General features: G+C 36.8%; 1 protein-coding gene across 4 annotated transcripts in view; it reads left to right on the forward strand.

Annotated features, from left to right (window-relative positions):
- RAP1B (RAP1B, member of RAS oncogene family) overlaps positions 1-21236 on the forward strand; it is a 49360-nt gene that overhangs the window by 17724 nt on the left and 10400 nt on the right. For 2 of the 4 annotated variants that reach the window (XM_072843195.1, XM_072843199.1), the window contains exon 2: positions 20232-20314. In XM_072843195.1, the coding sequence (XP_072699296.1) occupies positions 20258-20314 (57 nt within the window). In that variant the 5' untranslated portion in view covers positions 20232-20257. Of the gene's footprint in view, positions 1-7713; positions 8056-8894; positions 8957-20231; positions 20315-21236 lie in introns of those variants that run through there. The other 2 variants (XM_072843197.1, XM_072843196.1) reach the window with 2 other exon arrangements.

Below are 21236 nucleotides of genomic sequence, written 5' to 3' on the forward strand. Positions count from 1 at the left end.
TGAAATTTTCCTCTTAGCTCCCTGTACCTTGGTTTAAGCTTTACTCATAGATTTGCATTGCAGGTACCATGTTTCTAAAGAAATGTCTATCTAGGATAGTCTGTGTCTAGTCCTTTCTTGCTGAAATTAGCTTTTGTATGTGCTCATGTATATAAATCAGGGAAGTCCATGGTTGAAAACTCTAATGACAGGTATATAACTTAAAGTTGCTAAAATAACCCTTGCAAGTTTTTAAAAATATTTATTTGAGAGGGAACACTTGCATGTAAGCATTAGTGGAGGAGATAGGGGAGAGGCAGAAACAGACTGCCCGCTGTGCAGGGAGCCCAAATCAGGGCTTGATCCCAGGACCCCCAGATCACAACCTGAGCTGAAAGCACATGCTTAACCAACTGAGCCACCCAGGTGCCCCCATCCTTGCAAGTTTTATCAGCAGTTAAGCCATAGTGGCTTCACTATTCTGGGATATACATTATGTCTATGGTATTGTTGGAAAAGAGCTATTAAAAATACTGCTACTCTATACCAAAAAGGACATTAATGACCTGGATCCTTCCCTCTTCCTCCTCTCCTAGTTTTGTTTTGTTTTGAGTTCCTCCCAATTTGTAATGACTAAATTTTAACTGTACCTCTTGGGGCTATGTGGAATAATAATAGCATCCTTAATTTGAATAGTCTTTGGCTAAAATGGGCTCTTCTGGAATGGTTTGCTTGGTGGTTATCCTCTTGTTATTTTTCTTGTTTTAAGAATGTGACTAGAATCCTTTGATGTTATTTTAGCTTTTTGTGGTTCTTTTTGACAGCTTATATGATGGACTGCATTGTTGTAGAAAAATTACTTGTGCCTTTAAAGCAAATGTATCCAATGTTATATTCCTATTTAGAAATGTAAAGATCAAATTTGGATTATGAAAAGGCTTTAGGGCAGCCCTGGTGGCTTGGCGGTTTAGCGCCGCCTTCGGCCCAGGGGGTGATCCTGGAGACCCAGGATCGAGTCCTACATCAGGCTCCCCACAGGGAGCCTGCTTCTCCCTCTGCCCCCCCCTTTTCTCTGTGTCTCTAATAAATAAATAAAATCTTTAAAATTAAAAAAAAGGCTTTAGAAGACAAGAAAATGGAAAAACTTAGGTTGAAGTTGAAAAAGAATTATGTTCTTTTCACAAAAGGAGGAGGAAATCTATACTTTGTTTATAGTAATTCTGGTTTGATTTTTAGCAGATAAATTTTCTTTTAAATTAGATCTTGGGACGCCTGGGTGGCTCATCGGTTGAGCGCCTGCTTTCAGCTCGGGTTGAGATCCTGTAATTCCGGGATCGAGTCCCACATCAGGCTCCCTGCATGGAGCCTGCTTCTCCCTCTGCCTATGTCTCTTGTCTCTGCCCCCCCCCCCCATAAATAAATAAATAAAATATTTTTTTAAAAAATGAAAGAATGTGAAGTAAACACTGGCAGTAGTGTCACCATAGCAGTAGTTATTTATTTCTTAAAGAAATGAGAAAATAAGATATGATAGTTACTGCCCTGTTTGCTTGCAATAGGCTTCAGATAAAGAGAAAAGGGAGCGAGTCTAAAGAAACTGTGTGGCACTTTGTGGACAAATGATTTTTATATGTTATGGTTTATTGTACGATACAAATGAGTCACCAAATTTTGCCCTGAGATACTCATTAAGCCTAGAAAAATTTTTGGTTTTGTATAGTATTAATTTTTTTCCATTCATATTTCTGTTTCTCATAAATTGACAAACCTCCATCAAAGCTCATTTGATAAAGCCTTAACAACTAAAACTATAAATCTTAAAATTGAGATTTGTAATCATCTAAATAAATTACATATTTCAAATTAATAAGCCAGGAATATTGAGTGGAACAAATTGCACATGGTACATTTATAATCTTGCTAAACAAATCAGTGTTCTGTTTTATGCCTGAAGCCTTTTGAATACAGAGATTCTTTCTAATCTCTTTAGGAATAAAGACGCTACTACCATGTCCATACTATTGTCAATTGTCAGCTTTTACTCTGCTGTCTTTGAGACCTATTGCCAAAGATAAAAAGTACTTACTGAACCGAGTCTGTTCCTCTTTAGCTCCCAGTCTGGCTTAATGGCCTCACTATCCAGGTTTGATCATTCTGCGTCCAATTTTTCTTTCCTCACCCATCTGGCCAGTCACCGTGTTCTCTTGATTTCATCTGTCACTGTCCTAACCTAGATCACCATCTCTAACCTGTGGTAACCTCTTACTGAATTCTCAGAATTCAGAAAACAAATATTCAATTGCTGTGATCTTTCTAACAGATATATTCATGTCATTTCCCAACTTGAAAACTTTTTGTGTCTCAGTTTTTGTAGAATACAGGTTAAACTCTTTAAGAGGGTCCCTTACGTCTTCCATCTGTTCCCCCTCTACTCCCATGTGCTCATAATCCTTTTCCCCAGAGTGCCCACATTTCTCAGTGAACTCCTCTATTTCTTTAAAATATCCATTGGTCTGGCTTAAATATCCACTTAGTGAAGCTTTGCTTGACATATCCTTATAGGGAGAGAATTCTCTTCTGTGTACACATAGCACTTTGTTCTGTAGACTCTGCTTGATTGTGAAGTAACAGCGCAAACACTACATTTTAATGTTCTAAACTAACAGATCTTCTGGGATATTAAGGCCACTAAAATATAGTTATCTTGTTTTGTTTCAAAATTTTTTTAAAGGTTTTATTTATTTAATCGAGAGAGAGAGAGACAGAGGCAGAGGGAGAAGCAGGCTCCATGCAGGGAGCCTGATGTGGGACTCAATCCCGGGTCTCCAGGATCACGCCCTGGGTTGTAGGCGGTGCTAAACTGCTGAGCCACCGGGCTGCCCTTGTTTCAAATTTCTAGTGTGCCCTACCTCTTTGTCTTCATAGTTAAGACTAAAATCTTTCTAATCTGGTCATTGAAATTCAAGTGTATGACCAATTAATATTTTCCTTCATATTTGCCTCCTATATCCCACCACACCTTTTCCTTTTTGGAAATAGTGAGGGTCCTTACAAAGTAATAAAGTAGAGAGAATGTAATTGATTCCAGAGATGCCAAAGTAGAATGGATCAGACGTGGTACTGGCATGGAGAAGAGAGAAATGTTGATGACAACCCTCCCAGGTATACAAGTTCTGTAGTATACTGTGCATTTGAGGTCCATCCTGTAGGTGCTTCAAGTTTTGAGCACTATAAATAGATGGAGTTTAAAAATATCAAGTAACATTGCTTACTATGTGTTAGGCATTTTGTTAAACATTTTGCATGGGATAAGTTATTTTATTTGAATTTTAAAAACTTTACATAGATACTGTTACTCTCATTTTTGGATGAGAGAATGAGGCACAGAGAGGTTAAATAACATGACCGGGATCACTTAGCTAATGGTTAGAACTGGCATTCCAGGAAATCAGATTAAAGCCCGTGCTCTTAATTCTTATATTTTCCTATTTTATCATTTTTTCAATTTAAAATATAGTTAAATAAGGCGTGTATGTGTCAGATTCTAACATATATAGCAAATAGTAAAGTTTATCTCCATACTCCTATCCATGTTTATCTAAATTATGTTTGGAAGACACAGCAGATCTTTGAGTCACTGTGTACATCTAGAACACTTATTGCTAGATATGATGAGAAGAAACAAAATGTGACAGGTTAATTCTTAGGGTATGTCCAAAGAACTCTTGGGAGCAGGAGAGAATTCTACATGAATCCCAACCTATTGGGAGAGATCTGATAGAACTAATAGGTCATTTTGAGCCAACATGATTTCTTCTTATTTTCTAAACATGTTGGACTCTCCATTTTTTTTTGTAACTTAGCTACTAGGCTCATCTCTTGGTTTGGCTGAGAAATCTAAGAAACAGATTCTTCTGCATTTGTCATATTGCTGGTAAATTGTGCTATAATTTTTCAGAGATACGATCAAGTCCTAAACTGAAAGGTAATAACTTCAGTAATGAAACTAGAAAACATGACCTTAAGTTGCATGTTCTAGTATATGTTGGAATAAGCTTTATTTACTGGAAATATTAATCCATGAAAAGGGCAAAGGAAGAATTTTTTCCTACTTGAGGTATTATGAATACAGCCAAAGTAGAGAAAATGCTGTGAACAATTTGATGGCCTACAAATTCTACACCTGATTTAGAAATCTAGTTCACAAAGAAGACCTTTCTTAGAATATAAGATTGGAAGCATTTCCCGTTTGTCCTCTATGAGAGACACAGACAACTCAGAAAGTAAATATTATTAGTAATGTTCATTTTAACAGCTTTTTATTTTGTAGTTCATTGTTAGTTTTATTTTTAAAAGAGAGTATCAGAGGTAGTGTTTGGACCCCCCAAAATAATGTTTAAATCTGCTCAGAGGTTTGAATTCTATCATTGTGTCCAATAGATTAGTACCAGGTCCTCTGACATTTTAATTAGTTAATTTTATTTGGGAGGGCAATGAGAACATGGTAATCCTCTTCAGCTGCTAAAATACTACTTTGGGAGTTGGAGGCGGAAAGGAGAAATCAAATACCGTCTCTTCCAGAAAGTGTTCAGTGGGAGAAGTAATGTCACTTGACTCCAAGAACCAGTAGTTAAGTTTTTTTACTTAGTCCTTTATTTATAATTTAAAACCACAGAATTTCAAAAATGGATGGTTGGTGGTGGGTGTTGTAGCAAAATAACTTGAGGATAGAATTGCTTAAATTACTATTGTTTTGTTGGAAATTTTCTAATTTGACTATAGCTATTTGGAGACCCTCTGACATATTTTAATGGGAAGGAATTATGCTTTTTAAATATTACCACTTTTCAAGAATTTGATTCTTAACCTTTTTACATTTATTAATGAGATTGAATAAAAAAATAAACCAGATTATGAGGTTGAGAACAGGTGTCTCTGGAACCCAAAAGTTGCTATTTTTAATATTTCTTTCCTGCTCCAGAGCAGTTTCTTTTCCACTGGAATTATATTCCTACAGGGCAGTATAAGAACTAATTTTTTTTTTCAAGATTTGTATAGTTCATTTTCAATTGGGATTCTTGGCATTTGTCAGTAATTGATATCAACTTAAGTGGCAATTTATATACAAAAGGTACCTTGTTTGTGGTCTTTGACAGATCTAAATGGTTCTTTCCTTTGCTAGAATTGAATTATTAGTCTTTAGTCATTTCTTGACTTAACAAACATTTCTAGTCCAAATTGGGGACAAAATACAAAGGGGCTACTGTGCATCTGGTTGGTGATAGTAATAATAACATTTAAAACTTTTAAAGACGATATACATTCTTATTCAATCTGTCCACTAAGTCTGTGAAATTGATATTATCATTGTCTATATTTTACAACTAAGGCACAAGCCTAGAATAAGTGACTACCCTCTGGTAAATTACATAGGTAGTCCGTTCTTGGATTCCCTTATCTCCAAAATCCATGTTCTACAACCCTGGTCAAAAGAGGACCTTGTATCCATACCCTAATCTAAAATTAGTTCAAAAGAAGACCTTAATTGCACAAAACATGTTGAACTAGCATGCCAGAACTAAGAAGAAAATACGGAAAGCCTTTGCATCTTGCCTTGGTTGAGTGCCCAGCAGTATCGGTAGATTTTCCCAGTTGAGAGCAGCCTATGACTGTGTAGAGACTGTCCTGTATTTTTTTCAGTCCCTTTATTTTAGTTTTATCTATTTTTTTGAAAGGTAAGAATTCTAAAATGTCAGTAATATCAAACTGCCATTATGAAATAGGGACAGAATATTTACATTATCATTAAATGTTAGAGGCAACGTAGAATTCTACCTTTTTTTTTTTACAATAATAAAGATGAGGGAATATAATATTGAGATACTTTTAAAAGTTCTGTCCCTATATAATTCTTCAAGACCCAAGTATATGTAATGATAACATTTTGGAATTGAAAGGGACCTTGAGTACATTTAGTCCAGCAGTAGATAACTAGTGACCCAGAGTCTAAATATCCATACCTTAAATAGATTTTATTGGTTTTCTCAATATTCACAATTTTTTTTAAAGATTTTATTTATTTATTCATGAGAGACACAGAGAGAGACGTAGGCAGAGGGAGAAGCAGGCTCCATGCAAGGAGCCTGATGTGGGACCCCATCCCGGGACTCTCCAGGATCACGCCCTGGGCTAAAGGCAGACGCTTAACCACTGAGCCACCCAGGCGTCCCAATAGTCACAATTTGTAGAATTTGAATGACTTTAGCTGTATAAGCATTCACTCCACTTGGGCACAATTCACACCATTCCCTAATATTAACAACCTTTCTGCTTCAGACATTTAGGTGCCTACCTGGCTAATATGAGGCAACTCTGTGTTCAGTGCTTCCCTCTTCCCTTATTTTCCAAATAAAGAAACTGGAAATTGAAAATAAAGTGGCTTATCTCATACCGTATAATGTTTTTAATAGAGCCAAGCTTCGTAATCTTAAGATAATATTCCTTTCTACAGTTCATTGTATCCTGCCCCCTAGAATACAAGATCGTATATGATCAAGTGCTGAAGAATTTGGTGTAGGTTTTCAGAGAGAAGAACTATTATTGTGGGCTGAGACAATTCAAGAATACTTCAGAAATCTTTCCTTAACACTGCTCTCTTTAGAATTGCATTCTAAGTATTTGCTAGTCAGGAACATTCTATCCTGATCTATGTAGTATTTTTGCTGCATAATGGGAGCAGTGCAGGAGAGGGGATCATGAATATCTTCCTGTATAGAGCTGGCAAAGGAAATCACCGAGGGACATTTTGTATATATTGAATAATGGTACCTCATGAAACATTTAGATTGCTCCAGAAATCCCATTTTTGCCCCTGTAAGCAGCAGCAGAAGGACCATTGTAGCCATGAACTCTCCACTGGATTCTAGACAGATCTCTAGGGCTTTCCCAAATCGAAATTTAACTTTAGCTATAAATTATTTGGCCTATTACCCTACCAGAGAAATTGATTTGAAAATAGTAAACAGAATAAAGCCAAATGATAGAAACTTTTGTTGAAAACACAAGATCAATCTATTGAAAGGGCTCTTTGGGTACTGAGCTATATAGTTGATTCCTGAACAGTGAAAGGATTAAGGGTGTTGACTCCTGCTCAGTCAAGTCTGCATATAGCTTTACTCCCCTAAAACTTTACTAATAGCCTACTATTGGCTAGAAGCTTTATTGATAAGATAAACAGTTGATTAACACATATTTATATATGTCATATATGGTGTATACTGTATTATTAGAATTAAATAGCTAGAGAAAAATCTTAAGATCATAAGAGAAGAGAAAATAAATTTATTTTTAAATCTGCCTATAAGTGGATCCATGCAGCTCAAACCTGTGTTATTCAAGGGTCACCTTTATAGTACTTTCATCTTAACAGAAGTTCTTTATAACATCCTGTATAAGATGATCCCTCCATTCCCACACTATCGCCCTTACCTTACTTTATTTTTTTCTACACAGTGCTTATATCACTTCTAATGTGTTTTATATTGATTTTATTTGTGTCTCCCCATACCCCCATTGTAAATTCTCAGGACATAGTCTTTTGTTCATTGCTTCATTCCCATTGAGTAGAGCATACCTAAAGTGTTGTAGGCACTCATTATATATTGATGTTGAATAGTAAATATAGAAATCTTTTTAAAAGATTTTTCTTTTTAATTTTTAATTTATTTATGATAGGCACACAGAGAGAGAGAGGCAGAGACACAGGCAGAGGGAGAAGCAGGCTCCATGCACCGGGAGCCCGACCCGACGTGGGACTCGATCCCGGGTCTCCAGGATTACGCCCTGGGCCAAAGACAGACGCCAAACCGCTGCGCCACCCAGGGATCCCAATATTTTATTTATTTATTCATGAGAGACACATAGAGAGGGGCAGAGACACAGGCAGAGGGAGAATGAGGCTCCCTGCAGGGAGCCCGATGTGGACTCGATCCCAGGACCCTGGAATCACGCCCTGAGCCGAAGGCAGATGCTCAACCACTGAGGCACTCAGACGCATCCCATATTATAGTAATCTTGGTATGAGTTATCATTTCTTGGATTTTCTTTTTTATTTTTTGGGTACTAGCACAACTCTTGGACCAGAATAGGTCTTCAGTAAATGTTAACACCAAGTAAAAGCCAAGAGTTGTCTTCTGTTTGTTTAATTATGGTATAGTTAACAGTGTAAAATTAGTTTCAGGTGTCCATTATAGTAACTGAGCAGTTCCATATTATTAGTCAGTGCTCATCAAGATACGTGTACTCTTCATCTCCTTCACAAAGAATATGGAAACACTAATTGAAGGGACATACACACTCCTAGATATACTGCAGCATTGTATATATAATGTATGCATTATATGTACAGTAGCTGAACCACAGAAGCAGCCCAAGTATCCCATCAATAGATAAGTGGATAAAGAATATGGGGTGTATGTGTGTGTGTGAGCTTTTTAAAAAATACATCTGTTTATCATTTTTTAATGCTTTTTTTATTTCCCCAGTGATTTTTTAAATTACACTTCTGGTTTATAATTAGGATCAGTAATATTTGAAGTTGGGTCTGCCTTAGGTCTTATTATTGAAAAATATATGTAATACAGAATGGTAGATAATCAAGTCACTTGCTTTTTGGTATGTATTTTTATATAGTGAATACATTTAGAGTAAAGCTACTGAATTTTTATTTTTGCTTACCCCTAAGTCTCTTCAGAATTTTCTTAGAATCATTATAGCATCCGTTTTTGTTTTGTATTTTTGTGAAAACTGCAATTTATTTCTGATTGATGAAATAATATCTTGATATATTTACTGAACTTAAGTGTAGACCATGATTGCATCTTTCCTCAGCTTTCTTTTTTTTTTTTTTTTCTCAGCTTTCATTTCAAGCAATTATGAAGCAGCCCATGAAACCTGACTTGGCAAAGAATCCTAGGAGGTTTTGTTTTTTGTCCTTCCATGTCTTTGCTATGCTTTTCTTTGAGACTAAAAGTAAACAATTTCTGGGGATCCCTCTGTGTCTCAGCGGTTTGGCGCCTGCCTTTGGCCCAGGGCGCGATCCTGGAAACCTGGGATCGAGTCCCACTTCGGGCTCCCGGCATGGAGCCTGGTTCTCCCTCTGCCTGTGTCTCTGCCTCTCTCTCTCTCTCTCTCTCTCTCTCTCTCTCTATCATAAATAAATGAAAATTTAAATTAAAAAGAAAGCAAACAACTTCTTAAATTGAAAAAAAAGTAAATGGAGGAAATTGTAGAAGGTAATAATAAAACAATCTTTTAAATTAGTGAATACAGTACCCAAGTGTTTTGCAAGAAAAACATTAAAGTCTAAGAGCCATCAGTTGCTTCCATTGATTAGGAGTTGGTTGTAAGTCACAAAAATTTTAGGAGCTTTATATAAATAATTAAAAACAGGAATCTTTACGTGTAAATAAACAATACCCAAAATTAATCTCCAATTTTTTTTTAAAGATTTTATTCATGAGAGACACAGAGAGGCAGGCTCCATGCAGGGAGCTCGACATGGGACTTAATCCTGGGTGTCCAGGATCACGCACGCCCTGGGCCGAAGGCTGTGCTAAACCGTCGAGCTACCTGGGCTGCCCTAACCTCCAATTCTTAATGTAACTTTTACCCCTCTCCCCAAGTATTTCTTACTCAATTTGTTAGACCAATTTAATTGGTTTTCTTCATCTATAATCTTAAGAGTGTTGGAGAAGTAATGTGAATTATGCTGCATATTTATAATTGTGTGCTTACTTGTAGAAGTTACACTTTCTTGCTAATGAAGAAGTATAAGTGAAAAGTGGCACACTTACTCATTTGGTAACACCACTAAACTCATTTTGCATATAAACTGCATTCTTACCTGTTCAACTACCTGAAGAAAATCAGGATCTGAGAGTCCTTTATTAATTAATGATACAATATAATAAGTGAGTTAATAGGTTAAAGCTTAGTTCAAAATGCAGATTAACATGTAGGCATATTATTTTAATTAGCAATTCTTAACTTTGCTTTTAACTTCCAGAGTGCACCTTATTTTTACAAATACCATTATTTTCAAGAAAAACCACAAAAAAGAACATAGGTAAACCAACCAAATCCCATTACCTGTATTAGAAATTCAAACTAGAGTGTTTCACAGTTAACCAATAGTACCATAATTTTTGGTAGTGTTTAACCAAGACATCCACATTGTTGATAACATTTTCATTTAACATTTTCTCGAGGTGTTGCCCTTAACTTCTTGAAGGTTGTTAAAATTTCTTTCAGTGTAGATTTTTTTTAGTTGATTACGAAACAGTTTTAATTGTACTTTCATTTCTTCAAGTGGCAATAACATGTGATAATCAGAACTCTTAGTACTTTCTAATATCAAGTACCCTAATTTTACTTTGTATCTTTTTTTGTGTCTTAATCTATTTTCCCCTCTAGTACAAGAAGATAAACCAGCAAGCTTTTTAGAATACAATCCTTCGGGCAGCCCGGGGTAGCTCATCGGTTTAGCACCGCCTTCAGCCCAGGGTGTAATCCTGAAGACCCGGGATCGAGTCCCACGTTGGGCTCCCTGCATGGAGCCTGCTTCTCTCTCTGCCTGTGTCTCTGCCTCTCTCTCTCTGTGTGCCTCTCATGGATAAATAAATAAAATATTTTTTAAAAAATAGAATACAATCCTTTGATTATGGCACACCAGTTAAAGTACTTAGAATTTAAATCCTTTGCCATGCACTTTTCTTTCTGGGTAGACTTTTTGGCATGCTAATTAATATAAAGATAAATATTATTTTGACAATAGAGAGGGAAATGTTTAAAGTTTCAATATTTACACTGTTAGAATATTGTTAGTATTTATGTTGATAATTCTTCTGTAAAACACTTAAAACAATATGTTTAATTCTGTAATTTTCAATAAATAACTCTTAGCCCTTTTCAAGAACAAACATACTAGTTATTAAGGTTTAAAAATAGGATTAAAAGAATTTTAATTGGTTCTTCTTTTAAGCTTGCCTCTTTGTTTTCTTTAAACATGCACTATCACCAACAATGTATTATTTATCTGAAAGATACTTCTCTTTGCCAGCATCAATATTATAATTATTACTCATTGTGAGTTGAATGACTGGCTAAACTTGTTTTTTTTAAATTTCTAAGAACCACTTTTAAAAATGTCAAAGATTATCAACATTCTTAAATGATAATATTATGGGGTAATTACAAGACAACTCCACAACTCCTCTTTCAGTTTTTAATTTTCATTTTGTATATTTTATAAATGTATTGGTTTTTTTAATAATAAAACTCTCAAAAAAAATCCACAGAAGTAGAAGAAAAATGATCCCTTACATTATCACATACCTATTTTAAACATTGAAGGGAATTAAGATTCATTTTATATTATAATCTCACTGATTTTTCTCACTGCTTCAAAAGTAGACAGGTTCTCCCTAGGATGTCAAAATTACAGTCTGCAAAACTTGAGGTAAAGTTCATTGACTTGTATAATTAAGAGTCAGAGATAATATCAGTATTCCAGAATTTTTTGTATAGTAATGTTTTTTTTTAATATTTTTTTATTTTTTATTTTTATTTATTTATGATAGTCACAGAGAGAGAGAGAGGCAGAGACACAGGCAGAGGGAGAAGCAGGCTCCATGCACCGGGAGCCCGATGTGGGATTCGATCCTGGGTCTCCAGGATCGTGCCCTGGGCCAAAGGCAGGTGCCAAACCGCTGCGCCACCCAGGGATCCCAGTAATCTGTTTTTTAAAGACTTGAAAGAGAATTATTTCCCAGCCTTTTCCCTGAACTAATCTTTAAATGATTCAAAATACTGACATGTACTTAGTTTTTGCTTTTGTATTGACTCGGAGAGTTGTAACATTCCAGCTGTAGAGATGTTAAAATGTATTTTTTAAGTGCCTCTTAGATTTCTAGAATGTAGTTGTAAGCCTTTAGAGTCTATAGCTAAAGAATTATAGTTCAGTTGATCTTAACATATTCCAAAAGGGTTGTAGTGACAGGAGGTCTAAATATGGTTGGAAAGTAGCTTTAACCTATATATTGTATCTACCTACCTAGAAGAAGCTTTGTTAGTCAGACAAAAGCTGAACTGTAGTCCCGGACTTGTATTTATTCTTGCATATTTTATTGAGCTAATAGGTAAAAGGGTAGAGCAATGATTCCGTTTTTTGTTTTTTTTTTTTAAGATTTTTATTTATTTATTCATGAGAGACACACACATACAGAGAGAGAGGCAGAGACACCAGCAGAGGGAGAAGCAGGCTCCATGCAGGGTCTCCAGGATCAGGCCCTGGGCTGAAGGCGGCGCTAAACTGCTGAGCCACCCAGGCTGCCCTATAGCAATGATTCTTTTTTTCTTTTTAAAAATATTTTATTTATTTATTCATGAGAGACACGCAGAGAGAGAGGCAGAGACACAGGCAGAGGGAGAAGCAGGCTCCATGCAGGGAACTGGACGTGGGACTCTGTCCTGGGTCTCCAGGATCACACCCTGGGCTGAAGGCAGCGCTAAACTGCTGAGCCACCTGGGCTGCCCTAGAGCAATGATTCTTAATTGCAATAATTTGAGCAGTACTTCAGACTACTGCTGCTATTATTATTTAAAAAGCTGACTTCTGGGATCCCTGGGTGGCCATCGTTTGGCGCCTGCCTTTGGCCCAGGGCGCGATCCTGGAGACCCGGGATCGAATCCCACGTCGGGCTCCCGGTGCATGGAGCCTGCTTCTCCCTCTGCCTATGTCTCTGCCCCCCCCCCTCTGTGTGTGTGACTATCATAAATAAATAAAAATTTAAAAAAAATGACTTCTTTTGATTGTTACTGTATACAAGGGACCAAAGACTCTTATGGAAAATTACTACATTTCATTCCTTAATTTATTGAGCACATATGGAATGTCCCAGGCAGTGTTTCAGATTCTGGGGCTACAGCAATGAATAAAACAGACAAAACTATTTTTTCTGGAGTTTACTTTCTTGTGTATCTGCCTCACAACTTTTTCATGTGAGTATTACTGTTTCCATTTTCCCTATAAAGAAAGTGAAGCTTTGGAAGGTTTTAGGAGTTGCTCAAACTTATTACAAAGCTAGGATTTGAAACTGTAGAGGTGCTGTGTACCACTATGCTGTGCTCTCAAAACTGTCCCTCTTTGGGATTCTATGAAAGAGAACAGTTATTCTCAGTGTCTCATACGGTAGTTAGCACAGATCCCTTTGAAATTCTGATGTAACTCTCACCATCAAAATTGTGCATGTAATTTTAGAAATTCAGATTCTCAAGTGCTCTTTCTTGGGCTTTAAGTTAAGAGCACTTGTACAAGAAGGGTCCTGCTCACAGCTCACAAATACCCAAGTGCCAGTACCTTTTCCCTCCTCCCCAACAAAAAGCCAATGACAGACATTACTTATTGAGAAGGATTGTCTTTTTTACAAAAACTAGATGCAACCACACAGCCTTTTAGAAACAGAAATAATGGCCATTCCCAGTCCGTCACTGGTATTCACAATGAAATCCATTATTTCAGTCTTAGAATCTGTAAACAATTTTTCAAAGCTGGTGTAGTAGAGGGAACACCTGGGTGGCTCAGTGGTTGAGCATCTGCCTTTGGCTCAGGGCACCATCCTGGGTCCAGGGATCGAGTCCCACATCGGGCTCCCTGTGAGGAGCCTGCTTCTTTATTTCTCTGCCTCTTTCTCTCTGTGTGTTTCATGAATAAATAAATAAATAAATAAATCTTTTTTTTTTTTTTTTTTTAAAGAAGCAGCTGGTGTAGTAGAAAGCACCAATTTGGAAAAGTGGGTATTAGTTCAAATCTTGGTTATCATACTGTTTTGTTTTCTTTAAGGAAAAAATACCCCTAGCATTGGTTTTATCAAGATTTAAATATTTTACTTGTTTAGTACTTATGAGGAAATATTGGTAAGAATTAATGAAAGAGGGGATCCCTGGGTGGCTCAGCGGTTTAGCGCCTGCCTTTGGCCCAGGGCGCAATCCTGGGGTCCCGGGATTGAGTCCCTCGTCAGGCTCCCGGTGTGGGGCCTGCTTCTCTCTCTGCCTGTGTCTCTGTGTCTCTCTCTAGGTCTATCATGAATAAATAAATAAAATCTTTAAAAAAAAAAAAAAAAGAATTAATGATGATAACTTTGCTCAGTTGCATTTCCTTTTAGTGTTCTCGTTTTAGAAAGCTGCTTTTTGGCAAGTTAACGTGTTTTGTCGCTATTTTTTAGATTTGAAAGTCTATTAACTTTATCGTATTTCTCTACTTCAAAACTTGAAATTTCAGCTTTAAATTTCCTGTAACCATAGGATTTATAATAAATTCTTGGTTCAATTACTAAAATTAAAACATAGATAAGCATTTATTTTTTACAGATTTATTTATTTATTTTCTAGAGGTGGTGGGGAGAAACAGGGGAAGAGAGAGAATCCCAAGCAGACTCCCCACTGAGCTCAGAGCCTGATGCAGGGCTCAATCTCAGGACCCCCCAAGAACATGACCTGAGCCAAAATCAAAAGTTAGACACTCAAATGACTAAGCTACCTACATGCCCCAGTAAGCATTACTTGTAATATTCACAAGCTGGAAATAATCCAAATGTTCATAACCTGTTGAATGGGTAAAGAAAATGTCATGTATCCATACAGTGTATATATAATTTTTTATCATAACAATAAAAGGAACGGATTACTGGTGGAAGCAGTAATGTGGACAAACCTGATTCTTATTCTAGCAACAGGTAATAGTCACTATGGATAAATCAAACAGTTGGGGAACAGGTCTCAGCCATCTCATTTTATGTTAATTCAGTTAGCTGTCACATTGTTTTTGTTTTGAGATTTTTAGTAACTTTATACAGCTATGGACCATCACTACAACCAGTGTTAGAACACTTCATCATCCAAAAAAATTCCCTTGTGGCTGTATGTAGTCAGTCCTCTGTGTCCTCTTTAAAAAGAAAAAGTTTCCTGTTCAGATCTGAGCCCAGTTAACAGAAAGAATGAATACGTCTTTCTTTACCACCACTATTGGGTCTACCACAGAATATATTTTACAGTTCCTGACATTAATTTTTATTTTGTTTCATATCAAGTCATTTTTATTTTGCTTAAAAATTTTAAATCTTAACCAATCTACCTCTAAGAAAGATTGAAGATAGTGTATTTCCTAAATAGGTTTTTGTTCTCTCAAGGCCAATTTTAAAATATGCTGGGCTGTTTGAATCTGGTCTTTTCCTTTCTGCTTTTAACCATTTTTCTTTATAAAGAGGAAATTAAGTAATTAGTGATTAAGTTGGAATTCAGAAAATTTCAAAAAAAAAAAAAGAAAGAAAATTTCTGTCAGTCTCCCTGAGGTTTAAGAAAATCCTTAACCATAACTAAATCTAGACTCATGTTTAAAATCAGTTTCTGTAGTTCTGCCTTTTACTCCCAGCAATTAGAGAGGCTAGTATAATTGTTCCTTTGCTGAGAAACCCTTAAGAAAAGTAGTTGATTTCAGAGGTAAGAGGAAGAAACAAAAGGAATAGAATTGTGTGGGTAGTATAAGTAGAGACAGAATGATTCAAGGAGAGTAGGCTTCCAAAGGTTGGAGCAGGGGGAAATAAAGACTATCTTAGTCATTTTGAGGCCCCAGAGTACCAATTAAAGAAGTTGACTATTGAATGTTATTTTGTCTCAAATTTTTTCAGTAGTTATAGTTCCTCGTAAGGTATTAATTTTGATATTTCAAAAGTTGGCCATAAGTCCAGTTGTTAAGTCAAACTTAAAGTCTCAGTTTTTGTCATTTGCCAGTGTAGGTACAAGAGGCAAGATTCTATTGGGAGTTTTCAAAAAAACAAAACACAGAAGTTCTTCCTTAGAAGAGGTTGTGGCTTTGACAAAGCAAGCAAACACTAGAGTCCAGATAAAAGAGTGTCAGGTTAATTAACTGGGAAGAAGCATCTTGGGAACTTTCTGGGTAGTTAGAAATGTTTTAAATCTTTTTTTTTCTTTTTTAAGATTTTATTTATTTATTCATGAGAGAGGCAGAGAGAGAAAAACAGGCTCCATACAGGGAGCCTGATGTGGGACTCGATCCAGGGTCTCCAGGATCATGCCTTGAGCTGAAGGCAGATGCTTAACCGCTGAGCCACCAAGGTGTCCCTGTTTTAAATCTTAATGAGGACTGGGTTGCCTAGCTGACTCAGTTGGTAGAACATGCAATTCTTGATCTTGGGGTTGTGAATTTGAGCCCCATGTTTACTGTAGAGACTACTTAAACTCTTAAAAAAAAGAAAACGTTAATGAGGGCTATGGTTGTGAAAGTATTAGCAATGTCAAAATTCATTTTATCGTAATCTTTAAGATCTCCTTGTTTTACTGGATATAAATTATTCCTAAATACAAATGACTTAAGAGTGATTAAAAAAATTTTTTTTAAATATGTCGGGATCCCTGGGTGGCACAGCGGTTTAGCGCCTGCCTTTGGCCCAGGGCGTGATCCTGGAGACCCGGGATCGAATCCCACGTCGGGCTCCCGGTGCATGGAGCCTGCTTCTCCCTCTGCCTATGTCTCTGCTTCTCTCTCTCTCTCTGTGTGACTATCATAAATAAATAAAAATTTTTAAAAAATACTTTTAAAAAAATAAATATGTCCTTAGGAACATCCTCACATTCCTTGACCAAGCAGAGGTTAATTAGGAAGAGGCCACATAACAACCCCAAAGTTATTGACCTTATAGTATGCTGTCATAAAGTTGATAAGTGACCCACAGTGAATGTGACCAGTCACTCATCTCTGCCTGAAGAGGTCACTGGTTTTACTTACCTTCAACTTCTGGTGCCCAGAACCAGCTTGAATTGGATTGGAGGCTTGTGGGGGCCTATGCCTCCATCCATTCCAAATGGAGCACTCCCTTATTCAGTGAATGGAAACGAGACAGTCCAGGACAAAACAAAACACACCACAAAATTTTGCACAAGTAGATGAACAAAAGCAGAGTAAGCAGCTGAAGAATTAAACTAATGACAGAAATATTTACCAAATAGTATACCTCAAAGCCATATCCAAAAGGCTTAATTTTAAGCCTTATACCAAGAAATCACTGTCATTCAAGCAAGGCAGTTGACATTTTGATGTGTGTTCATTGAAGTGAATTTTTTTTTTAAGAGAGAAAGAAACAGTGACTAACAAGTTATAAAAAAATTTGCACAACCCAGGTACATAAAGGGTAAAAGAATGCAGGGAGATGAGTCTAATTTTATTTGTGTTGAAGTATTTGGTTTACTGTTACTAAAGTATTTGGTTAGAGTACTTGGGCTATTTAGGAAATTCTTATTCACAAAGTTACCGTATTTCCTCAAGTTAGGTTCAGAAACATAAACTTGAAGACATCTTTCATTAGAACTCTTAAATTTTTGAAAAATAGTTCTCAGATCAGTATAGATCTATGCGTTTGGGTAATGTTTGCATGGGACTGGTAATAGAATTGTGACCTAAGTAATCCTGTTTGGTTTTGTGTGTGTGTGTGTTTAGTAATCCTGTTTTTTTTTTTTTTTTAAGATTTTATTTATTTATGATAGTTACACAGAGAGAGAGAGAGGCAGAGACATAGGCAGAGGGAGAAGCAGGCTCCATGCACCGGGAGCCCGACGTGGGATTCGATCCCGGGTCTCCAGGATCGCGCCCCGGGCCAAAGGCAGGCGCCAAACCGCTGCGCCACCCAGGGATCCCCAGTAATCCTGTTTTTAAATGAGTTTTACATTAAAAGAAGTAAACCTTACTTCAGTTATTTTTGAGAGTGCAAGGATGGTGGGGGTAGAGTGGAGAGAGGGACAGAAGAAGAGAATCTTAAGCAGACTCCACACCCAGCAAGAACCCAGTACAGGGCTCAGTCTTAACAACCCTGAGATCCTGACCTGAGGCAAAATCAAGAGGAGAATGCTTAACCAACTGAGCCACCAGGGTCTCCAAGAGTGATTTATTTATTCATCCTACATTTGTATGCATACTACCATACAGAATATTCTTTTTTTTTTTTTTAAGGATTTTATTTATCTATTCATGAGAGACATAGGCAAGAGGGAGAAACAGGCACCCTTCAGGGAGCCTGATGTGGGACTTGATTCCAGGACCCTGAGATCATGACGTGACCCAAAGGCACTGACCAAAAAGTTGATTCAACTTTTATTTCATATTCTCTTTCCTAAAATTACAATCTGGTAAGAACCATGCAGATCACAAAAACTACAACAATATTCAAGAACTAGGGAAAAGTCTGTGGAAGTGATGGATTCAAAGAAATAAAACATAGAATAGTGGGGAAGTTGACTAATTTGGTTGGTTGGTTTTTGGGGGGCAATTTTCTTCCCATCCTGGAGAAGAAAAAACATGATAGGTCTACATATCTAAAGTCAGAAATGGAGAAAGTTTTGAAAGGAAGCCATGGCAATAAATATAGTGTCCTAAAGAGAAATAAAGGACTGGCATAGAGAGGCAAAATAAAGGATGTCTTTTCTAAGATGGTGGGTTGGAAGGAAAAAATATATAAAGAGATTTTAACATAAATAAAGCCAAATGGAGTCCATTCTTGATTGACTGACTTTCATAAGTAAGGGGCTAAGATCATAAGATAATGGCTGTTGATTGATTAAATGTGTTTAAACCAGTTCTGGGGCAGCCCGGGTGGCTCAGCGCTTTAGTGCCACCTTCGGCCCAGGGCGTGATCCTGGAGACCCCGGGATCAAGTCCCACGTCAGGCTCCCTGCATGGAGCCTGCTTCTCCCTCTGCCTGTGTGTCTGCTTCTCTCTCTGTGTGTCTCATGAAAAAATAAATAAAATCTTTAAAAATAAATAAATAAATCAGTTCTGGTAGTCAGGTAACATAACTGTTGTTATGTTACTATGACTATTGAACTGTCATTTCGTGAGTAAGAAGATTGAGAACCTGTACTGGTGGCCACTTTTGTCCCATGGCCACTGACCAATTATTTTTTTCTAGGACTATGGGAACTTAGTCATTCTATCCCTAGCCTGGAAACTTTTAGGATCTTCTTTTTCTATTTTTAGTATGCTGAAATTTTATGAGGATGATAAGCCTTGGTTATGGTTTCTGTTCGGCTTTGTTTTGATTTGCAATATTTCATAATACTATAGTTTTCCTTTTTTTTCTTTTTAAGATTTTATTTATTTGAGAGAGTGAGGCCACAAGCAGGAGGAGTGGCAGAGGGAGGAGTAGAACCAGGCTCCCCACTGAGCAGGGAGCCCGACCAGCAGCTATATCCTAGGACCATGGGTTCATGACCTAAGCCAAAGGCAGATGCTTAACTGATTGAGCCACCCAGGCACCCCAAAACCATAGTTTTTTAGTCTGAACACTCATATTCTTCAGTTCTGCTTCTGATTCCTAACCGTTTTTACCTTCCCCACACTTCAGGAATAGAGATTTGATCTGCTTTCTCTACTAACTCACTTATCATTCATGTATCCCAGGGTTTGGCAAATTTTTTCTGTAAATGCCAGATAGTAAATATTTTAGGCTTTGTGGACCAGATGGCCTGTGTTGAAACTAAGTAACTCTGCCATTACAGCAAGAAAGCAACCACAGATAATACACAAATGAATGGACATGGATGTATTTCAGTAAAACTTTATGTGCAAAATAGGTGATCCACTAGATTTGTTTGAAGACCTTTGCTTAGCATGTTGACCTTTACTGGAATATTACTCAGTGAGGACAGGGATTTTTTGTTGTTCTTCATTGGGTATGTCCCTGTAGTCAGTAGGCACTCAACTGCCTATGACTCGAGGTTACAGATGGTTCCAAAAAGGGAGTTAAATATGCATGTCACTATTACCTTCCTTGTAACTGGTAAAATACCCCTTGATGCTGTTTTTCAGCCTCTGCTGCCCCCTTCCCTTTTTTTTTTTTTTTTTTTTTTTTTTTTACTTTATAGAGCAAATATTTTATTCTGTTTTAATTTAGGATAAGGCTGAAAGTCATGTCTGCAGTTCTGTGGTTTTCTTTCTACCTCTGATGTGGTATAAAGAGTCCTAGCAATAGCATCCTTTAGTAAGTCTGGTTACAGAATGTATATATTAGTATGATAGTGTAATCATTTTTAAATTACTTGCTTGAATATCTAATTTATGTAAGAAGCACATGAATACAAAGAAGTTATTACTTAAGAATTCTCTCTCTTTTTCCCACCCTTATAAGGTACTAGCTTTTGACAAGTTTGCACCATGCGTGAGTATAAGCTAGTCGTTCTTGGCTCAGGAGGCGTTGGAAAATCTGCTCTGGTAAGTCATTCTCACTGTACCTAAGCTAATTCACTCCAACACATGTTCTTTTTCTGTGGAGTTTTAGGTTTGATTACTTGTCTTCATTTATTTGTTAAGGTGAAATCTCAGTGACATTTAGAAGCAATATAATATTTTTCTTGTCATTTTAGCCAGCTTTTAGTTGTATCTGGGTAGATTGGTGTCTCTGGTCCATTGGATCCAGACCAACATGAGATATGCCACAATATAATTTGGGCTAAGCATAGAAAGGGAGAGCATATAAATGTGTGTCCATCTGTATTTCTGAGCCAGATAGGAGCAAATTTTGGTCTTTCTCACTGTGACTTGGCTTATAATATATATTTTATGTTGGCAAATATTAAAGCTTAAAACTTTTTTCAGATACTACCTTTGTCCAGTTTTCACATTATTTTAACAGCCATGCTTTCTGTATCAAAAATAGCATAGCTGTTGGGCTCTCGGCTGACTCAGGAAGAACATGCATTTCTTGATCTTGGTGTTGTGAGTTCCAGTTCCATGTTGAGTGTAGAGATTACGTAAAAATAAAATCTTTAAAAATAGTACTAATAATGTGGGGAGAAAAGACAATGGTAGTGGCTGGGGAAGGGGAGAAATTTAGGGAAAATAACTCGAGTAATTCAGTTTAACAAAGCCCCATTATAAGACAGATTGACCATCTCACTCAGCTACTTAGAATGACCACCTAGCACAGAACGTGATGTTTGGATCAAACTGAGAAATGTATACAGTAGGGCACGAACTGCTTTTTCATTTGTAAATATATCCAATTGATGAGGTGTCTTAAGGATATATATAGTATATACTTATATATACTATATAAAACAATTAGCCTCTAATTAAAATTTAAATTTAAGATGTTAAGACTGAAATAGAAGACATTTAAAATTTTTTTTAAATA

Source organism: Canis lupus, chromosome 11 (assembly GCF_048164855.1).
Source record: "Canis lupus baileyi chromosome 11, mCanLup2.hap1, whole genome shotgun sequence".
Lineage (NCBI taxonomy): Eukaryota > Metazoa > Chordata > Mammalia > Carnivora > Canidae > Canis > Canis lupus.